The following is a 23,714-nucleotide window of genomic DNA, read 5'->3' on the forward strand; positions in this document are numbered from 1 at the left end:
AGGTTGGATATTAGGTGGAAATTTTTCACCAGAGGCTGGTGAGGCAGTGGCCCAGGTTGCCCAGAGAAACTGTGGATGCACCATCCCTGGAGGTGTTCAAGGGATGGGGCCCTGGGCAGCCTGCTCCAGTGGTTGGCAACCCTGCCCACAGCAGGGGGGTTGAAACTAGATGATCTTTAAGGTCCTTTTCAACCCAGGCCATTCTATGATTCTGTTAAATAACAGAGAGACACCCTGCCACTGACTTCTGAAATGTTTAACCACCAAGGGCACCTACCAGTTCACCCTCCACCTGTGCGAAACACTTGCTATATTCTGATAGTCTTAGTGAACAAATTGAAAAGAATCAGGATTTTTTTTTTCAGTGCTTTTAAAACACCCTGTTTCAGTAAAGTGTGTAGGCAAGAAGTTAAGAAGTTAACCGAGTAGGAATTTTGTAAAGCCCTTTTGAAGCCCTTCGCAGAATAGGCACAAGCTGCTGGACTGGGGCTTAGAAAGATAAGAAATATATTTCAGCAAAATCTGGTTAGAAACACATGATTGCAAAATTTTCATTTATTTTTGCTTATGCACACTAAATGAACTTTATGCACTTGTATCATGAACCACAGCACCATCAAAGGCATAGGTTTGTCAAAAAATGATGGTTTATTTCTGTATTATCACCCAGAATATTTCTGGTGTTTCAAACCACCCTGCACTGCTGCCTGACTTGTCCATTCAAGTGCTTCTATACTTGGGGGGGCTTGCAGTAAAGACACCATTCTCCTATACATTTGTACATATATATGCACATCCCTTGATATATACTTATTTATTTATATAGAAAAAACCTTCAAATTTCCTGAAAAATACAAACCCGAGTCATCCTTGCTACCTGCTTGTCTTCATCCCTGGGAAATTAACTGTATTTTATTGCTATTATGTATTGTTCTGTTCCTTTACCCAAGCATCTATTTCTACCTGTCAGACTACACCATAAAGACAAGAAAATCTATAAAGCGATTGTTACAGTAACAGATGGAAAGGTAAAACAACGAAATGAAAAACGAAACATGGTGAAAACAATAAGGCAGCAAATAACCCACTGGAAAGGGGGCTGCAGAGCTGCTGAAGGACGCACACATCTGGCTTCAGCCAGGCTAGGATGTTGTGCCCATCTCAAAGGTAAGCTGGAGAGAACAGGTGCCTTCAAATGCTGAGTGTTTGTAAAAGGCAAAAGGGGGTGGCAGTGTGTTGCTGAGTGGAAGAAGTATTCCCATAGGTCTTCACAACCGTAAACTTCATTTTTTTAAGTTCTCCTTTTTTGTTGTTGTTTTCCCCAAAATATATTTATCATTGCAAACATAAACATACCTAAATTCCGAGCAAAAAAAAGAAATCCATGTGAGGCAACCACTTGCATGTATTGAATTAAACCTGGGGTGAACGGGCTGAAAAGGAGAGAACAGTGAACTCTACCCAGGAAGAGAGAAAGGTTCAAAGGCTTGACGAAGCGTACCTGTGCTGAGCTGACAGCACCAGGCAACTATATGGCTACCTTCAGCTTTACAGGGCACTTTGTTGCAGGAGCTGCACGCATTTTATCTGAGGTTCCCCTTTCATCATTCAGCTTTGTGCTCCCTCACTTTGGAGACAAGGACACTGGGAGGCGTTTGGCTGGTTTTGACATTGTGAAATCCAGCCAGAGGGAAGTCCTTTTGCTCCAGAAGAGCGTTCCTCCTCCCGCACACGAGCGGCGAGCACAGGATGCGAATCCTTGGATCTGGTATTTGACCACAGCAGTCTCATGGAACTTATTGTTGGTTTTGCCTCACATGCAGACAAGAGGAGAGCCAAACCTTTGTGGAAACCCATATGCTCAAGAAAAAGAAAGTATGCCTCCTGAAAATACCATGCCATCGGTTGCAGCCAATATACACTCATGTTAATTCATCTGTCATCACAGAGCCAAATCCAAACTCTGCTCACCTTCTTCATGTGATTTGTCCAATATAAGAGTTGTAACCAGAGACAGAAAACACATCATTCCAAATCACATAAAACCATACCCAAATCCAGAGAAATTATTTCTGAAAATTGCATAAATGCATCTTTTTTAAAAACGGGTTCGCTTCAAAGACAGACTGCTACCCAACTTACAGACAGTTATATAAGCTTTTGCTTCTCCCTTACAAATTTTCTACCAGAGTTTCTGAAAAAGCTGGTATTTATATGAGTGGTCCTGCACCACTGGTACTTCTTACACTAGCATCACAAATATCGGTCTTCCTTTTCCTGTTGTCTTCTTTACAGATAGTTTGCACTCTGACATTCTAAAAGCGCCCAGTGAAGTAATGGCACCTGGTTCTAAAGAACTGCTCAAATGGGCTAAGAAGTGTATGTTCAGCTGTAGAAAGCAAAAGGCCTTTTCAAATTTACCATGATTAAGCATCTAAGAAAATGTTTTTCATTGTTAGGGAACACCTTCATAAACAGACTCAAAGGAAGTCCACACACAGCTGTTCAGAAGGAGGTGCTATCCAAACGGATGTGGTACAGCAGTCCATGGTCATTGAAAAGAATACAGGATGGGCTTTAAAAAGGAAGGGAGGAGTACGAACAAAGACATTTTATCTCTCCTGTCTCTACTTCCAGCTGAATAGCTGTGGCTTGCAACAAGTACTATTCCGTTCTGCATTCCACAGGAAAAGAGAAGGAGGAAAAATGAACACTTTGAGCCAAACCACGTCTTGAATTTTTCCCTGAACATGACCCTATGCAAAACATACAGTGATGGTGAAGCCAACAAGACATATGGGAATAGAATAAAGGAGAGAGCAAATGGCACTCACATTAGAAAATACTTGAAATTACAAATTGATGTTACATGGCTGCAACATGTCAAGCATGCTCCTTTACAGCTAGGGCTTCCCAGGAACTAGGAGCAAGCTCTTGTCTGAAGATTAATACAGCTTCCCAGCACACACCGTGCACTTTATAGTCACTGCAACTCAAGGCTTGATGAAAGGCTTTCTGGGAACAGCAAAAGGATAATATTGGGGCTTTTTTTTGTTTTCTTTTTTTTTTTTCCTCCAAGCATTAGATAACAATGAAATATAGCAGAGCTTGCATTCCTAGATAAAAGCATTTCTAAATTTTGAACATTAAGTGATAGTAATACCACACATTTTACATCGTGCTTACCATTCTGAGAGATTCTAAAATCCTTTACAGATGAAAATATTTGACAGAGAGATCCTGGCTTCTTCCATTTCAGTTGGGGCATAGGTATCACAGTCAGGTGTTACTTCAGTCATTAATGAAATTTTGCCATAAAATTGCCAGATTTGTTGCGTGCAAGCTGCAGAACTAAAGACAGATCAGGCAATGTACTAACAATCAGGGCTGCAGGTCACATTCCCAGGGAAGGCTAGCTATGTTTTTCATTTCAGCTGCCAAGCTTATTTTTTAATGCTCTTTAGCATGGTCCAGAAACCTGACAAAGCAAATAAAACAGAAGGAAAAAAAAATGGGGTCCTGTAATATAATTTTTTTTTTTATTCTAATAAAATAGAAGGTTGAGTCTGGGGTTGGGGACGTGATGGTGGAGAAGATGGTCACTCTAGTGGCATCTCTATTTTGAGACCGAAGGTAGTAGGTAGATGCAGGTTCAATTCTTCCTTTGCCTGTAGGGTTTTAAATCCAGTATCTCTGAGATGAGTGCTTTAATTCGGCACATCAGTGTCTTCTGAAAGTGTGCTGAACTCAATGCTCTCAGACTCAAACCTCAATAGCACTCACTGAAATGGAGTCAACGAGAGAATGGATGCACGGGTTGGTGGTGATGACAATCATTGGGGATGAAAGGATAACTGAGAGATGGGGTCTAGCTCGTGTTCCAAAAATACACAGCAAAAGGAGAAACTGAAAGTAGTCCAGATTACCTCTGATCCTCACGTGAGAGAGAAATAAGAAGTTAAACTTTAAAATTTCACCAGGCAAAAAGAGAGCTGAATTTGAGTGTGGCCCCCTGTTTAATTTTCACATGTAAGTATTAGGTGACTTGGTAGCAGGAAACCAAAGCCATCACCTCCTCCTTCTCCAGCAGATTGCAAACATGGCCCTGTACAGTTTTACTTACAGCCAAAACCATACAGTGAATTCACCTTGAACTTTAATTCCAGCCTCACACAGACCAACACAAAATGCAGTATCGAGGCATACACGAATTTCACCAGCTCAGCACAACAGAACAGTTAAATTAATCTCTGCAAGTTTAGACCCTTTTGCCCATTTTCACAGCTCCCAAAATATCACTAACACTTCTAAATATTTCATACTGGCACATCTGAAAAGACTTTGCTGGGGTTTCAAGTCTCTGCTGGGTTTTCAAGGAAAACCTGAACTAGATTAAAGTATACATTAACCCTAGAACAGCAAGTTAAACCTAATTTTGGCACAAATACCTCAAGGGTATTACAATTTTGGCTAGTACAACACAGATAACTCCTCCTCCACATAACATCATTCACTGTGATGGCATGGTTATCCCAGAGAGCAAAACCAGAGGAGCACAGTTCACAGCATTGCTAGTCTAGCCAGACAAATCTGGGCACTCTCATGGGCTAGTCCAGTCCAAGCCCAGCCACAAATTCCAGTTTGCGTAGAGCTCTCAATGACCTCCAGCCCACTGGGATCAGGAAACCTTTCTTTTCAGGTTTATTTACTTACTGGTTTTTCTTCTGGGCTCCCATTGGGCACCTCCACAACTCTGAGGTCAGGGTCCACCTGTACCCTCACCCTTGTGACAAACTGGATGACTGATGAACTGTCCTGAGAAGTAAAAAGAGGAAGATTGGATTTGAGGGTGAAAAGAAAAAAAAAAAAAGGCAGCAGAAAAACCCCAAACAAAAACATCAAACATTTGCCAGGGTAATAAACACATCCAGACGATGGCTAATGGAAGTTGGCTTGAGAGTTAAGTCCTATCCTGGTTAAAACCCTGCTTTGAAAAAATACACCACATGCTCATAAGAGACAGACAAAACCAAGCACATTATCTCAGATTAAAGCAAAATCAGGTATGTTGGACATTAAACACATCATTTGTATCTGGCCTGTTAACATTTCCCACATTTACTGCAAAAGCAAAAGACAGAACATTGCCAATCAACACAGGCAGGCTCAATATTAACCATCAAAGGAAAGTTCCTCTTTGTTTTTCAAGTGAAGGGAAGAAAAATTATATATGAAACCTGGGATAAGTTCAAGTATGTCCCAAGTTGAATACTTCTTAATTATTTGAATCTGTACACTGCAAATATCTTAAATATTCAATATACACCTCCCCTTATTAATAGATATTTCTCCGACATTTTACACAGTGCGTTTTAACAGGCACGTTTCCAATAAGCTGAAATTTCAACTCATGGGTTAGTCACTTGTATGCTGTTCGCCTTGGGGAGGGCAGAGGTGATAAGTAGCAAACGGCATGTATTGGTGATCCTGACCCAAAGGCATGTGTAAGCGCTGTGTTTCTTTTAAAGGAGTGTTACTAACTTTTGGCCTTGCCTCTATTTGCTGTTTTCAAATATGAACAAACATTATCAGACTGGTTGGTTTCAGCTGGAAAAACTATTAACTGCTTTAGGAACTGCTTTCTAATAAGGGCTCTCTTCAATGCTTTTAATCTAGCAGCTATCAAAGACAGGTTTATTTTAGTAGCTCATGTTATCAGCTTTCTCCTCTGATTATCTTATACACTCATATCTTACAGCATCTTGCCACAATTACACACTCAGCATTTTTTTTTTAATTAAAGGAAAACAGGGCAAAATGCAGTAAATCACCAGAAATGTAAAAGATTTTCTGTCTGTGGCTTCAGAAGAGACAGGAATTAACTTGCAACCATGTTTCTTGTCACAAATGTCAAGCTCAGCATTAATATGATTGTGATGTATCTTCTTTGAATAATAATCATTTGAAGTAAAAAAAATTACAAAAAACTGCCACGTCTCTGTTTACACGGAAGGAATGATAAGTCGGTCACAGTTTACATACACTTACTCTACTTTTCATTTTTCAGAGTGAAAACTTTCTGAAATCAATTCAACTTTCCAAAGTCTCTAGCCTTAACATCATGCATACAATTAGGGGCCTCATTTGTTGTTTCTCAGTGTATAAATTTCTGAACTTAATTTATTTCTGTCTTAATGGGTAATGGGTAGGAACGAGGATTAACACCTCCATACATGCTGTTGATAAATAGATCTGTTTTCTATGACACCATGATTTTTTTTATAACACACTAGTAAAGAGAGGAAGGAACGCAAGTTTTGAGTCTGTTGGTACACATAAGCATACTTAAATTGGTATTTAAGACAGACTACAAAGGAAGCACATACCTTCTTCAGTATCTCAGTATTCAGCAGCGTGTAGATGCTTATATCACAGGACTCCGATTTGGCTAGTGAGCTTAAGTTGCAGCGAATAATTAAGCAGGACCTGCCTGGTCTTTCACAGTCCTACAGGAAATATGGAAAAAGCTCTTAGGCAAAGGAGGAAAAAAATTCGGTGACAAATTGTGCGACAGCAAACACACCAGCTGACTAGGGTACATAGTAAACTGTTAAAATACAGCGCTCATGCATTGAAATAGCAGCAACTTGCAAGACCCGAAGACAGCTAGATACAGAGACCTTGCATGACAGCAAACCAGGGAAAATTCAGCCCTCTGCAGAGCTGCTGAGCCAGGCAAGCACCCAGGGCTGGGGGAAGCGAGGCCACTGCACTTCCTGAAACTTCCTTTCCTATTATCTGTTTAGAAATCTGATAATTAAAATACCTATACATCAGTACGAGTCTACATGCACCAAACAGTTGCTTTATAACGAACTATTTGCTTGAGTTCTTCATGCTGAGCCATGCAAAATCTTTTGTAAGACACTCCGTACGTTCAAGCTTGTCATAGGTGGACTTTCTTACCAATACTTTTCTGCCAGACTTTGTGAAAAACGCAAATATTGTGTGGAAAATGTTTTCATTCCCTTGAGGAACAATGCATGGGCTGGGGTTTCTGTGAAAAGAACAGCTTCCTTTGTCTTGACCAACCTGCAAGCACAATTAAAATAACAATTACTACTCTGAATAAAAATAAATGACACAGGAAGGTGGGATTAGCCCATCCTCAGAAGGCACCTACAGGTGAACTGGATGTCTAGATTCCTATCAAGAGTCAAGAGAGAAATAAGCATTTCAGGAGTCAAATAATCCCAAGGAAAATATCTAAAATAATTCAGAGGAACCATGCTCTGGAAATGCTTGTCTCTCTTGACTGAATAGGATACGAACATATCTAACCCAGCTGATATTAAGTGCTTGTGTTCTACATGTCTGGCGATAGAAAGAGAGGGGAAAAACCTCAGCAAAAGATATAAATCACCACACAGCATTTTAAGTCAATTGTGTTATCCCATGTATTACCTTTTTTGTAAATGTATTATTCAGTGCTCGTTTGTTTCGCGGTTTGTATCAGAACTAATGAGATAAATTAAATCTTTGTGTAAAAGCACAACCCTAGACACCAAATCTAGTCTCTTACCTCTAGCATAAATAGTACAAATCTAAACTTTTTTGTTTCATTAGTTTATTCACTCGCCAGAAAAGTAGATGCTTTAAGCAAGTGAAATGTGCCAAGGTTGGATAAAGTGATCTTCAGCCAAGATAATCTTGCACTAGAAAACCCTTCTTACTTTTTGCAGTTTATGAATATTCACTGAAGAATACCTATTGGAATGTAATACAAACTACGACAACAAACTATCAACAAATTCCTCATGCTAACATCTGTAAAACCTGTGAGAGGCAGATTTTCCCACAAGCCACCAAGTGACATTCTTACACATCCTGCTGTTGACCTCCCCACATCCTCTACTCTGAGAGAATGAACACATGTACTTAGAGGAAGAAAAAAAGTTGTTATAGATATGAAATTACTGCATGCTCTGAGACTGATTCTGCATTAACAGTTTTTAGCTGAGTTAGCCAAAGTATTGCCAAAAAAATGAAACAAAACCTAAAGGACTATCTAGAGCTTAAATGCTGTTTTTCCAGAGAAGTGATGCCTATGTCTCTTGGTAAGATATACTGTTCCTGCTTCACTGGCCCACGAGCTCTTCATAATCTGTTCTTTGAAGTACGTATTCATAACCTGTCTTTACATAATCTGTCCTTACATTTCCAGCAGATACAGGCACAGGTAGCTACCCACAGTTTACAGTCTCCTTGGGATCAACTGAAAATTAAGACTAAGATGGTTTCCATTTGTCCAGATCACCCGGAATGAGTTTTTATTATTTATTGTATGTAAGAGATTCACAAAGCACACTGACATTTATTTTCTTTGAACTTTCACATGGGAATTAGATCCAGATCAACCAGAAGGTTTATGTTAAATCCAGAACAGCAGAGTCAAGATCTATTCAGTACCTGCTCTTTCTTCCTAAAAGTTTGAATTACCAGACGTTTGAACAGATGTCATTAGATTCATGCAAGAGGTACAGAAAGGACAGTATGAGCTTCTGCACTATCCCAGCTTTTGGCACACTCTTTAAATAGTCCTGCATTACATCTGTACAAACAGGGTGTAAGAACAAACCAAAGCAGAAACATCTCACAAGACTAAAAGGAATTACCTGGCACAAAGCAACATAAATCTGATCCTTTCTTCTCTAAATGATTATCTTTCCTAAAACTGAAGCTTGGCTACATCTTGTCCTTTTAAAAACACTTAAACTGAACAGAGAAAGGCACCTCCAAAGGACTAACTCTGAATTTGGAAACACCCTTTCTTTTCTGAGAACTTTGCGGCAATGCTACACAAGGCAGCTAGTAAATTCAATGTCTCGGCCCGTGTTATGAGGGACACACAAAAAGACCAAGCACCTCCTGTCACCTGTGCTGCTCTGGAACAGTTCAGCATGTCACCTACAGCCTGGTTTAGTAGCCAAAGGCAGATGCCACCTTGTAGAAGGAGAAGGCAGACACCACTACTTGTCCTGCAGAATTTGGGGGAATTCAATCTGGCAGAAATTAGGATTTCCAGTGGGCAGGAAAGGATGCAAGGCAGATGAGTTTTAGCTGAACATCCAAAATTTAAGGGACTGAAAACCACTACTCACTCATGAACATGTATATAAGCATATTCTCCTATAGCATTCAACCTGACAGCATATACATACAACCTTCATAAACATGAAGAGATACAAGCCAGAACATTTGTACTACACAGACTGTAAACAGCACCTTGCATAACAGGCCTCGTAAGGTCACCATAACTTTGCAAAGTCTAGTAGTATTACTCATCTATCTTCATGCAGAAAATCAGAATATCCCAGATGCTGCCTTCCCCACCCACAAATGGCCACATGTTCAGAGACAGGTTAGTCTCCAGCTTTGTTCATTTATTGGAAGTTGCTGTCCTGTTAAAGGGGCCATAAACACACTTGAGAGACAAAATTCAAATAAGCCAGCCTATACAATGGGTTACTCTACCAACTTTTTGTTGTCAGCACAAACCACTAAGCTTCTCAGAGACAAGACGTAACCACTGGAGAAAGCATGTGCATAACTTCATGCTTTAAAAATGCTGTATCTGCAACAAGGAAGAAATTCCCACAGCATGACTTTAGTGGACGCCGAATATTTGAAAAGTCTTACGGAGCAGGGGCATAAAGCAGCAACAATTTTTAACCATATCAGGTTATACCACCCTTAAGAAAAAATAGCAGAAGGACATTTCACAGTGAAACATGTATATGTAAAATATATCATGTACACTCCACACACATTACATCCCAGAAAACTGCAGGATATTCGAGAGGGCTGTATGAGAATAGCATGGTAGACTTATTACATACACAGGGATTATCCTCTCTACTTTCCCTGTTCTTGTAGGGGTTTATGAGATTACTTGGGCCAGGCTTGGCAAGGGGGAGCCAACCACCACGTGTTCCTCTGTGAACACAGAGGATAACCCTGGGCTGCCAATGAAACACTTCTTGCATTTCTAACCCAGGTCAGTCATGTGTTTAGAGGATTTGGAGTTTCTAGGAGAAATAATACACCTGCTGCCTCAGCACCTTCCCCTTCAATTATCAGCTCTGTCCCTCCGCCTTCGGGGTACTCGTAACATCATTTCTGCCAATCTGTAGCTACTCTCAGAGCACAGCGATTTCTAGGAAGCCTTTGGGGCCTTTAGGAAATCGTAGGAGTTTGTTAGCAAACATTTTAAGCATTCAGGCCATGCTACCTGTAACATAAACTTCACAGGTGGACTGAAAGCCAGTGGCCCCTTCTAGACTTAACTTCAACTCATTTAACATGCATTAAAGGTGAGACCCTCCATTTTTTTCAGAACCTCATATCCTGCACAAGATGTCAACCTGGGAGAGGGCAATTAAATACAATTTTCAAACAGGGGGCTGGAAAGGTCTGCTGAGGATGAAGCAGAGGGAAGTGGAAATTGGCAGTTGGCATGGGGCTAAGTATGTGCATGTGTTAGGAGTCTCTTGGAAGAATGAGACTGAAAACCATGAGGAAACTAGCTGTTGCTTCCAACGAAGCATTAAGTACAATCTCCCTGCTGCACAGAAGAAGCTGAGTGCTAATTCTATATTTAATGATTGGCATTTTACAAAATAAACAGGTAAGCAAATGTGTATCTTCAGCTAATTCCTTATAGACAACACCAGACTCCCACTAATGCAAAGGAATGCATTATGGTATTAAAGTCTCCAGGCTCTTCCAGTAAGCCTGATTTCCCTCTTGAGCTAAATCATCACCAGTTATTAGCGAAAGCCTGGAAACCAGCAGCATTAATCTGACACAAAGCAAGCGTGAAGGTGGAATTCAGGCGTGAGTGCCGGTGATGGAACCAAACCCACTTCCAAACACAGGAAAAGTATGGGGGCAAGTTCAGGGAAAACATGAGACACCAGTTATTTGGAACAGCAATTTTAGCTTCAGGAGCCATGCTCAAGGTCTGAACACAGGTCAGTTGTTTCACAAAATTCTTAACATTGTTCAACTCTGAAATGGATGCCTTTCTCATCAGCCCTGGGGTATGCTGGCTCCAAAGGACAGTTTGTCCGTAGTCTTCTTGAAACTGCTGCCAGATAGTTTTTACATATTTCTCCTTTCTTATTAGGATTTTTTTTCCACTGATTTATTTATGTACGCATGTCTAATCAGCAGTTCAAGTTTGCAACCTGGATAATAAAAGATCCACTTTTATTTGTCTTTGTTGCTAACCATAGCACATTTGTCCAAATATAGGGGGGAAAATGCATACGTGTGTCCTGATTCAAAGATACTGATTCACCCTTTAGTAGGTGAACGGAGATGAACTGACAGGCATGGTTAATCTAACATGTCACACACACTGAGAAAAAAAGGGTACTGACAAGAAATTCCAGACAGGGTCAGACTTTCAACAGTAGACAAATAAGTTATGTAAATATGTTATCTGAGTACTTGCTCCATATGCCAAAAATGTTTAATATTCACAGATAGTGAAACATGTTTGAATCAGAGCAGTTTTGTTGATTCTGGCAATAAATTTAAGAGCCACTGAAACAACAGAAAAGAATTTTCTAAATTAACCCCATTTTATACAGCCCTTGAAAGTTTTTGACTCAAAAGAGCAACGCTGCTAAGGAAAACCAGTACTCCACAGATCCAACAGGTAAACTTACATGGCCATGAGATACAAGATTTAAACAGCAAAGTGGAGGTGCTAAACCATGAAATCAGAATAGAAGAGTATTCCACCATAGCTCTGGCTCCTGCTCCTCCAGCCAAAGGGAGAACACCAGATGTACGTTTGGCATAAATCTGTGCTAACCTTCTTGTAACACTTGTAGATGTTTTTCTGACGCACTTAACCCTGCAGCTTAATTAAATAACCTGTTAACTGGGTTTGATCAGCATAATCCTGCAACATTTGCCTGGTCTTGGCCCTGTACTTAGCAGCAATCCCCAGAAGTACTGCTCTCAAGAACTTGTGCCGCCTACCCACTTTAGTAAGAAAAGCAAAGATTTTCTGATTTAAAGTTCCTGACTTACAAGATGGTGGTTTCTTTCCTAGACAGAGGGCATCACCCCAGGTACACAGTGAGAAGACAGACCAGCTACTCACACAATTTAACTGCGAGGTCCACAGAAGGTTCAGGCCTAAGAAAAAACGAACACCACCTTACGTGGAAACCAGTTTACACCTAACATTCAGAGGCGGCAAACAGATCTCAAGGCATGTCTCTATTTAAAAAGCCCCTGAGATCACTTGGAGTTGTGCTCCTTCAGCTAGGTTCTACCTGTCTCCAGCACATCCCCTTCCACAGCCTTTCCTATGGTGCACAAAACACAAATAAGCCCATAGTTTTTCTTTACCTAACTGCTGGACTTTCCTCGTGGGCTGCGTTGATGTTCGGATGAAAAGTTGTGAAGACTGCAGATAAATACATTCTCTGTAGGACTCAAACAACTCGGGTGGGATGTTTCACTAAAGCAGATATTTGAATGTATCGAAGAGGTATCTAAGATCAGCTCTAAGATCTAAGCTCACTTCAGAGGCAGGGGAGAGAAGGTATGACCTCCAAGCGGACGACTTTGCTCATCTATTGTAGACACTTGGAAGATTAAACGACTCATCCTCCTTAAAAAAAACCCTCCTGGGGGTGGGGTGGTGGTGCCATATTTCAAGTTAAGCAGAAGCAAGTCCTTTGTTTCCAGGACATCCACAGAGTTCTCATTCCCCCAAGGAATGGTTTATTGATACTTTTTGATAATATCCACCTTGCACAAGACTGGAATGATGTACTTGCAAAGTCAGGAGAGAAATCCAACAAAAGACTCCTACTTCCACTCTGAGACATGAACAGGGGGTGAACTCTTCCTCCATCAAATGGGAGATAGAGTTTACACACACAGATACCATTGGTTTTAACCCTTTCTTAGTTTCTAAATTTTACATTTAAACTACAAATCTTTTATGCTATTTATAAAAGAAAAAGCCCAGTTTACGAATCAGCATTTTAAAGAGGCATGTATACTAAAAGAATTATTCAATCAGCCCTTTCCTGAATTTCCTCCTTCATTGTTTTTTGGCAGGAACAGCTTCACCAATGGGAAAAATGGTGAAAGGATGTAATTCTACTCCTTCAAAAAGAATTAAAAGAAAATTAAAAAAAAAAAGTACAGCAAAATTAAAATAAAAATTTAAAATAAAAAAATAAAATATATGTAGACACTCTTCTTTTCACACTCAGTAGTTCCTTCATTAGGGAATTCTCTGCCTGGGAAGCTTACAAAAGGTCTACTGTATATTTTTTTCCATACCTCAGCAAAACTCATGATTACTGCGGTATCTACCAAACCTCCTGCTTCCTTCATGAATCTGATAAGAGCTAATGTATATACCCAATTCGCTTCATTAGACTTCTTTCTTTATCTGAAATTCACTTTTATAAAATGGCAAATTAGGTGTCTTTTTCAAAATTGTAATTTCATATATTCAGCCAAGAAAATAGGAACTATGGACAGTTCACAAAGGAGCAATAATTCCAATAACTAAGTAATTTTACAAATTTTACTTCTTTAGTTTAGAAGCTAATTGTGAGCAGGCCACAACTGAACATGCCACGTGTTGCCATGGTCTGATTTAATATGTAGATCACAGTGCATTTTTGTCCATGTTTCAACGGCCCTGATCTTTATAGTACCGGTCTTTCTTGAAAGACAGACTTAACATTGTACATTCAAAATGTGTTTTCCATGAATATTCTCTTTATCTAGCATTTGCAAAAAAAAAAAAAAAAAAAAAATCACTGCTTATGCAACTACTACAGCATTCTCATTGCTAGAAGATTTGGATAAGACAAATAGAAAATGTTACAAAAATCTAGCTTTACCTAAAAATCCAAATTAGGAAATAACAGAAAACTTTCTGCCAGGTTAAGTAGTCTTGATGTATCCTGAAGGCAATATGCAGCAATGCATGAAAAGATCATTTTCAAGCACTGTAAATGCAGTGAACTCTAACAAAGGCACGGCTTTTGTAAAGTGATTCAGATGGTTCCTGTAAAGCAAAAATGTCCTGACTTTTTTTTCCACTTTGGATTTATTTTAAGGTCCAAACTCAGGAAAGAACTTAATTTCATGGTCAGGTACCTTTTCCTGTATAACAATGAAATCTTAAATGAGAGCTAAGTTCCTCTTCAAAAAAAACAGTTTATCATGCTGACATTAGGAGGCCGTTTATGAGAGCTCTTTCTGAGCTGCTTTCGGGTCCTGTTTTCCACGCTTAGAAGCGACTGTGCCTTGCTGGACCATGTTGAGTGCTCCTGTCTCCCCTCACAGCCATGCTGGGACCAGGTGGATGCACCAGTTTCTTCTGCAAGTGGCAGATTTACTTGCTATCACAGAGATGCTCTAGACCTCCAACTGCCTAAGCAAAATGTTTTGGAAAAGGCATTTAAAGAAGCAATTAAAATGAAGGAGGCAGGAAGGTCAGCAAGTTTCTGTACAATACACTCCCTGGAATGAATAATTTCCTCCAGCAATCTAGCTATGGCTTTAAATACGGTGCCAAAAAATGTGAGCGTGTGCATAACAATTACTGAAATAAAGAGACTACAGGGGGCATGACTAATACAAAGGGCTAAAATAAAGCTTGCTCTAAGTCCAAAATGTTCCTATACAAACCTTGTATCAACAGTGGCAAGCAGCGGCAGCATAAATTGCTGCTGGAAAAAAAATTCCCTACATCAAGTACTATCAGCAAATATTTATATTTTCACATGCAGGGACTGTATATATATTTTCAGAGCCAAGACCTAAAACTTCAAAAGACAGAAACTAAACAATTTTAAGCTGGCTGCCAACAAACAAGAGGTTTTCTACATAACGATAACAATACACAGGTTTGCCTCTGTACATGGAGCATGCAATAGCGAGCCTGACAATCTCAACATATGCTTCAAGGAGCACTCATGCACTACCAGCACTTTAGAGAGCTTTGACAGTCCTCCTTGGCTTATGGTTTTAAACATGAGCCCTGCAGTCACCAAAGCATCTTATTTTTATGCTGGAGCATAGCAGCCTACAGATAATAAGCAGCAATTACACTTAAGGTTTTAAAATTGCAAAGGCTTCTTTTTCATTATACAAGTGAAGAAAAAACTGAAGCAGCCTGGGACCTTTCACGGAACAAGACAGCAAGCCTTAACTCTTCCTCTTAACATCTTCCTGCTCCTTACAGACATTACTGTGCAACGCCGGGAAGAAAAATGACATGAGTACTGCACAAAACTGGCCTTAAAAATGTAACCTGTCATCAGCCAGGAAAGACTTGTGGCTATGGGACTGACTCCATTTTACTTTTTTTCTGTTTTTTTCTTTCTTCACAGTAAGAGAATAATGTTTATTTCGATGGTTTTCCTTATTGAAAATGACAAGCTTTTCTACAGTCCCATGCTCAGGCAGCCACTAACTTAAAAGGCAACTTGAAAAAAGAATTCTTTTCAACTCTTCTGTGCTGTTAATTCATTTCCAATTCAGTTTTTCTTTATTTTTTTAAATCTTACTGATACCCAGCTTTCATAAGGGCACAACCCAGGTCTCACCTCCTCAGACAGAAGAAAGGAGAAGCATGAAGCAAACATGCCAAGCATAATAGGACAACCAAAGGACGTCTGTTTGTCCTTCCACCAGAAGGACTTTTTATTTTGCTCCCTAACCAAAAAGCAACGGGAACGCTGGGCCAGGAACTAGGGGCTTGAGCTAACTGGCACACTCAAGGTTAATGCAAGCAGGATCCACAAGACTGAGGTTTAACCCATTTTTCACTCTCTGGAGATAATTCTCAAAGTCTAAGCTTAGACACCAAGGGAAACTCTGGGAGACTAGATGGCTTTTGATTGTCAGTGGAGAACGACAAGTGCTTCTCCAGAGCTTTTTCTATGCCTCTCTCCATTAATTACTAGAGTAAGAGAACACAGTAATTTAAAAATATTCTATGACTAGCAATTACTAAAACAGTAATTACTACACTTGGATATCAGAAGTTACATGCAGGGAGGGAGTTTCTCATTAGAAAACTGAGGACAGGACCTTTTTCTTTCTCCCTCCTTCCTCCAAATTCCCCTTTATTTCGTTGTCTAGTCTACAAATAATTTGACGAGACTGTCTTGCAACATGTGCATCCCACTTTCCAACAAGATTCTTATCTCAGCAATGATAACAACACAGTTCTTAATATCCTCAGTGTTGATTCACCTAAACAGGCTCTTAAGAAAAAAAAAATTTAAAAAAAAATCAATGCTTGCTGGCCTGCATGATGCATGCAATAGAAGAAGCAATAGCTCCTTCCAAAAACCCACAAGCACACATGGCACTTGCTCTGGGTTAACACTGTGCATCTTTGATTCTGGTGACAATGGTCTGACTGGGGTTTAAACAACCTGGCAGCCTTGCAGAGTGCGGTCCCTCCAGAGGAGGGGTGAGGATCATCTGCTCGCAATGCAGTTGGCTTCCAGTTCACAGAGACAAGCTTGATTTTCCAACTGTTAGTCCCTCATTCCTCATAATTGTATTTACCTTTGCTGGAAATAAAATAAATAGCGAAAGCAACAATCTGATCCAGTTCCATAAAGCCAAAATCAGAGTAATCCTGGACACGTTGCTATTTATCAACAGCTTCAAGAAATACCCTGGTTAATTTGGTAGGAACTCCCATTGTGAAAATGTTTTTGGATGCCCCCGAAAGCAGCTCCTTGGCTGGCAAGTCAAGTAGTGCTTCCCTTGCCCTCCAAATTAGCTGGATACCCAAAGGAAATTACTAATCTTTCAGTTCAAAACCAAAACACACACAAGTATAATGAGCACTGTTTTCCTTTGTGGAAGAACAGATAATCAATGGCTTGAAGAGTGGAGAATATACATTTCTGTTAACACTAACTCTGCCGTACTCTGTTTGGATGAAGCTCTTCTGTGTCCTCACCTCTACTGTTCCTATCACAACACTTTCACCAAAAAGCTGAGGTATTTCATTTATTATGTTTTTAACCTGGCTTGAAACCTCTGCAAGAAAGTAAATACAAAAATACATAAAACCAACCAAGGAGTAATTTGTCTTATCTGCTACCACAATATCATTTGCCACTGCAGAATCTGAGTATCTCCTATGTAAAATCAAAGTCAGTGGTGAAATTGCCTAGTTAAAATGACTTGTAAAGTTTCTTGCATTTCCTTTTGGTTTAAAATTTCTGATAGGAAGGAACGTAACTTGATTTTTTTCTCGTTTTCTTTCAATTACCCATTTTCTTTTACTTCTGGCTTTTACTGATGACTTGTTTCTTTTCTATATTAGGGATTTTGTTGGGGGAAGTGCTGCAGAAACTCCCAAGACCCCTTGAAGAGCATCTGAACATCTCTAAGGCAGAACTCCAAATGTCAAAACATCTCTGTGACCTGAATTTCTTTGGAAGAAAATCTTAAAGCAATTTCTGCAATAAAGCCAAAAGCTTAGGGCAACAGAAACAGAGGAAGCATGAGGGCTGTCATTTCCTCTAAGAGCAGCAAGATAATAATTCCTATAAACACCTAGCAGAGATACAGACCGTTCCAGTGGGCCATATGTGACACTCTTATTATTATTTTTGTGCCTGAAAGACTAGATCAGTCAACGCAATATGAAGGAATTAGCTCCTGGCACTCTCTTGTGTGGTATATGTGTATTTGAAATACAAACTCTAGTGTTTTTACTACGCATTTTCACTCACAAATTTCACTGCTGCACTTTACATCAGAGAAGTGCCAAAAGAATTATTAGCTTTAAAAAACCAAAAGCATGACATCATGAAATCCCAACAAGTTTCAGTTACAGGCAAATGACAGTCCCTAATCCTCTGTAATAACGACAGCTATTCTGAAAGATCTGCCAGTGCTGACACCCAGAACGGCTGGGTTACAGTTATAGAGGTATAATTACAGAAACACCTGCACTGTCTGAAAGGATGCTATCGCCTTTACTGTGGTCTACATTTTGGGAAGTTTAGAATAAGCAAAAGCTTGAAGAATTTAATGACTACGCTTACAAAAATGCTAACCCATTTTCTAAAGTTCATTTCAATCTGCTGCTTTTAGGGCTTTTTTGTTTGTTTGTTTAAGCATATTTGGAAAATATTAAAAGTTCCATTACTTTAGTTTCCTTTTCAGTCAATAAAAACTCAGTAGGAGACAGGCAGGAGGAAAGAGAGCAGGATGCTTTTCCTGTTACAATAGTAAGACTTGAGGACGTGGGTTCAGTGCCTGGCTCTGATAAAAATTTCCTGTGGGACCTCAGGCAAACCATTTGGTGTTTCAATTATTTATCTGTAAAGCAAGGATAACTACTATCCCAGATAGGATTTGCTTGAATAACACTTATTCACATGTCAGAGGTGCTCAGAAAGTCATGCATTAGACTCCTACTGACCACATACCCAAAATCAGTGCTCAAAATGACCCAGCGTATACCAGTGTATGATACAGACATCTCTCATAAAACCATACTTGCCTACTACCACTCTTCAGCTACAACGCAAATACGTCTCCCAACATCAGTCTGAAATCACAACAAACTGCAAAGCAGAAGACGCCAAATAGTGCAGAGGGAAGTGCAACTTGTTGGGGGAAAGGGATGCAAACCCTGCAAGTATTTATTAGCACAGTGCCCAAAACTATACCACCCAGCTGGATGCCCTTTAGGTACACCATCAGAGGTACAATGAAAAACAAGTGCAAGACTTAAGGTTTCTGCCTTGTTTTTCTAACAGCTTTTCAAAACCATATAGTCCATCCCATCCTTGTCAGTGTACCTCAGAGCCTTGTGTAGAAACAACGACAAACTATGCCTGGAAATTATCCCTTGTCCACTTGATGGGTAGTGCACACCTAAGCTAATCCAAGCATGCAAAACGGGTGTCTTGTCTAAGACAATTTGCCCAGACTTCTGGAAGAGTCAACACAGCAAAACAAGCAACGCATAGAAGGAATTCATCACACCCTAAGTTAGATGGGCCGAGTTTCCTGTTCTTCTCTCTTGGCTATATAGGCATATATAGGATGACTGACCTTTGAGGAGACACCAACATTTGGGCAGACAAAATCTGTTAAGGAGACTCCTTAACTGAAAAGTAGCTAACAACAAAGAAAGTATAATACTTATTTTCAAGCAGCCCAAAGAGCTGGTTCCGTCTCACAAAGACAGATAAATTTATCACTGAAATTCAGAGTTACCTCAGCAGTGAGGCCTTTCTCTCATGGCTGCCACAGGATAAATGATGGTATTTTAGTGGTTTAACAAAAGCTTTGAAAGTAATAAATGAATAACAGAAACGAAATCTAAGAATGCGTCTCCTTTACCACAATTTAGATTTTCTTTGTAGCTGACACAAAATGATCTTTTGAAAAGCATTATGTTGAAAGAATAAATTTCTCTGTTACTTAAACTTGTTAAAAGAACACTCAAAAAGAGCAAATTATAAGACAGACTACAGAAAAACAGATATTGATCATGTAAGCATCTGTGCAGATAACCACAGAAAAAATCAGGGAATGTGAGTCAGTTTGGTAACACATCCTGCTGATACTACACACACCATTCAGTCAGGGAGGACTCTGATGAAGACTCAGTTCTCTTTGGAGGTGTGACTCCACATTTCCTTCAGGATTAACCTGACCTAGTTTCACACTGCACTGTAGGAAACCAGGAAAACACAAAAGGCTGTTTGCCCCGGGGCTAAGGACAGCAGTCAACAGCTGCAGGGGCTCAGCTACTTATGATGATCTGGCCACAGATACAAAGAACCTTTTATTGTCTAAAAAAGCAATTGATGCATCTAGTTCTGCTGGACTTTTTTTTGTTTCAGTCGCTGATAGTTCTCAGTGCCTCTCTGGGCTCAGTGCTCATCAATAACGTACTCACCATCATCTGCTGAACGTGAAATATTTCAGCCCCAGTGGCAGAGAGGCGGTTTGGAAATGAAATGTCAAAAAAAGCACCAGGGAGAGTGCTTGGTCCAGCATTGTAAACCTATAAGACAAAGATGCATATAAACGTATAAAAAATAAATAAAAATGAAATTACATATATGACTGCTCATATATGGGAAACTACTGCAGAACCAGAGCTGGGAGTATAAACAGATTTGAAAAAATGCAAATACTATGCAAGTTTTTCAATGTCTTCAGACTAAGACTTCTTTTGTAAGTATCACGATGAAGTGAAAGGTTTAGCTTATCTAACAGTCCTTAGGCACAGCTCATGTATCAAGTGAGAAGCAGTTCTGCAGGATAATTACCAGTCATCAATACAAACAGTATGAGATTTCTATCTTATATACAGACATACTGCTAGTACTCTTGAGTGTTTTGGTAACACCATCCAGAAGACCAAGAAATATTGCTGTCTCCATTATCATTCTCATTTCTATCTGATAAACACTGCATTATACTCTGCACATGTTTTGCCTTATGGAGCAGAAGCCAAAGTAATGATGATTGTGACTACTGGACTGTGGGTTTGCTGAATGAGTTGCCAGGAAATGCACGTGAACAACTTCTATTCAAGTTCTGGGGTTTCCAGTTAAATTAAACTCTTAGTGGAAAACATTGGCTTATTATCAAAGCTCCCACAAATTTTAAACAAAAAACTTAAAAGAATTTCCAGTCTACCACCGAAACATATCCAATAAAAATGCCAAGATTCCTGGGTTTTTGCTGAAAAGACACAATCCATGGAAAAATGTCAATGAAAATAAGTTTTCATGTCTATCTACATTTTTTTATTAGGAAAAATATTTCCTGCTTGTTTCTAACAACACATGTATAAATGCATACAGTAAAAACATTAAGTCCATTGCAATATTTATCCACACTGAGATAGTACTGTCAAAAGATGTAGCAATCAGTTGTTAATTGTGTAAAGTACAAACATTAAAACCAACAGGTTTTCATTCTTCAAACACTGCTTATATTTGAAGAAATGCCTGACTGATAAAGAGAATCAGTTCACAATGCCAAATCCTTACAAAAACCCTGAGGCTCCAGGCAGGTGGAGAAATCCCACTAAAATTGAGCATGATAAATGCTACATTAAATACAAACATAATGTTTCATGTTAGACATTTAAAACAACTCGATTATCTCACTGAGATCAGATATGAGTTAATGCAGAAAAGAAATTTTCATGGCATATCTTGTTACCCCCCTCCCCCCCCCCCAAAAAATGATGCATAGATCTGTTACCTTATTAGCATTAGGCATGGTATAGATTTTCACATATAAAACCGCTATGAAGCCCCATATTTTTGTAAATCATCTCTTCTTCTTGGTTAAGAAACTATTACTTTTGTCCATCTGGAGAAGTTTAATAAATGGCAGGCAAATCACTAGCAACAATTAAGCGAATAGCGATACAAATGCTGCTGTGCCCATTATGAAACTCAACCCTTTCTCTCTGACACACACAGTTATGAGGTTAACCATGTTACCAGAGAGCAGATCTGTTACTTGCTACTGTATAATTTTCTAGTCCTATATGGAAAAAAATTATTAATATTGCAACTTGTGTGTGCATGAGAGACCAAAGGATGAGGCAGGACAAATGGCGGCTCTGCTAATACAAAGATTCTGTCTCTCTTACTTGCTAACATTTTGGTTTTTTTGAAAGTATTAATCTAGCTAAAGCATCAATACATCTGTTCTTTATCTGCTTTTAACCAATAACTGGCTATGGGGGTGAAAGGAGGAGGGAAGACCTATAAACACTCAAGAATGACTTCAGAATCACAAGAAATTAATAGCCTGGTTCACGAAAGCTTTAATGTCTTGAAACCTTGTTTTCACTCCTTTTCAGTAAATAGCTAAGGGCACTGCATGACAGTGGGGGCTTAATTGCTCTGGCCCACAGTCTGTCCACGGAGGCAGACATGTGTTATTCATTATGAACTGAGTGGCATTCATGCCTAGGAGAACAGAAAGGGGAAAAAGGTGAAAGACTGTTTTTCACAATAAATTATTCCCCCACCTCTGCACAATTTATCATTCCCTAGTTCCATCTAGTGGTCAAAAAAGATTTGAAGTGCTTGTAACAGATAAAGTCACGGCAGCCAGACAAGTTCATTTTGGCTGCATCACAGGAGTTTATTACCATAAATCATCCATATGTTTTGCCACATCAGGAACCCATCTAAATGCCATGTGAAGTGTAATCTATAGATAATACTTGAATATCACTGAGATGCTATGAGACATTTAATGAAACCTTCTCACACCTGTCTTTTTACTGTCACAGTCTCTTCCCTGTTCTGTACTCTTATCAGCAGTGCTATAAACATTTTCATATGGAGGGCATTTAACCAGTCTGAATCCCTTGTTCTCATGGATGAAGGCTGCCCACTCCTCTGCTCAAAGACCGTGCCACTACGAAGAATTACTCCCCCCTTTTGAACCTGTGACTGCACCCAAAATGTGGCACTTGAATAACTAGAGCTCTTTACTCAGCACACGTGATGAAAGGTAAAAGAGAAACAAATGGTAGCAGCTTAATTCCTATGGAAGTGAGATGCCCTATTGGCAATTCTTGTTATAATATATTCAGAGAAGGAAATATACCATCCCTGCATGCTGCAAATATGGCATCCAATCAAGACTGCATTGCACAGCATACTGTGGTTCAGAAACATGCACCAAAGCCCAGACTACACTCAGAATAAAAGAGATACAAAACCCGAATGTGCTGTCAAGCAGGAAAGCAGTCAAAATACGAATCAGTTTTACCTGCAGTGTGAAGTTGAGAGACTGGAAAAGGCATTCGTGGTTTTCCAACTGAACAAAGTTGGATGCTTCCACAGAATCACCGTAGAAAAATGAAGTAGGGAAGACTTCTCTGAAAGATCAAGACACAGATTTAGTAAGCTGCATTTGTCACCAAAATTAAATATATGTGTGGCAAGCTGAATTGTACCCCTTGCTTTCCAGTCATGTGAAATTCTACGGGACCATTTTACATTAATCTATTACTTGTAAATTGACTTCCTCTTGACAACACTAGACTACACAAGCAGCATCTCCACTGACCCAGGTTAACATCCCATCACAGAAACAGACTTCTTTTGATTACTTATCTCTTTTTCTCCTCTCCTATCACAAAGCCTCTCGTCCAGGGCCCCCCGCCATGGATGATTTGCCAAGTCCTATAGTTTGTGTAACAGAAGAAATCATTGCACTACCTAGTTAATCTGAAGAAACAGTTACTAATAGGAATACTTTCAGTTACAAATTCACTAAAGTAACATTTCAATTTTACCTACCATTTCAATAGCATTGCAGGAATAAACACTTCATTAATTATCTGAGCTTCACTACCTTTATGATTAGCAGATGGTTAAAGCAAAGAGTGGAGCGGGATATAAGTTGCTTTCAACTACAGTAGCACAGGCCAAGTCTCTTCAACTACTTCACACAAAGTAAAATGCAAGAGGGGTTTATCAGAAAAGACTTGGAAGCACAGCACAGTACCTGGAAATCCTGCCGAAGAGGAATAGGAGTGCTTTAAGCATCCTTTGTGCCTCCTTCTAACCTTAGGCTGCTCCACTGGCTGGAAAGGGTTCTGGTGTAATTTCAGACAAACC

General features: G+C 39.6%; 1 protein-coding gene across 1 annotated transcript in view; it reads right to left on the reverse strand.

Annotated features, from left to right (window-relative positions):
• Window positions 1-4,713: 4,713 nt before the first annotated feature.
• Window positions 4,714-23,714, reverse strand: part of LOC104469394 (integrin alpha-9-like) — a gene marked incomplete at its 3' end in the record, with an annotated part of 86,670 nt that continues 67,669 nt past the window's right edge. The window contains exons 10-14 of the mRNA XM_010083875.1: window positions 22,861-22,969; window positions 20,006-20,113; window positions 6,967-7,092; window positions 6,387-6,506; window positions 4,714-4,815 (exon numbers count right to left, since the gene is read on the reverse strand). Of these exons, the coding sequence (XP_010082177.1) occupies window positions 4,714-4,815; window positions 6,387-6,506; window positions 6,967-7,092; window positions 20,006-20,113; window positions 22,861-22,969 (565 nt within the window). The remainder of the gene's footprint in view (window positions 4,816-6,386; window positions 6,507-6,966; window positions 7,093-20,005; window positions 20,114-22,860; window positions 22,970-23,714) is intronic.

This window comes from Pterocles gutturalis, unplaced genomic scaffold (assembly GCF_000699245.1).
Source record: "Pterocles gutturalis isolate BGI_N339 unplaced genomic scaffold, ASM69924v1 scaffold13595, whole genome shotgun sequence".
Lineage (NCBI taxonomy): Eukaryota > Metazoa > Chordata > Aves > Pterocliformes > Pteroclidae > Pterocles > Pterocles gutturalis.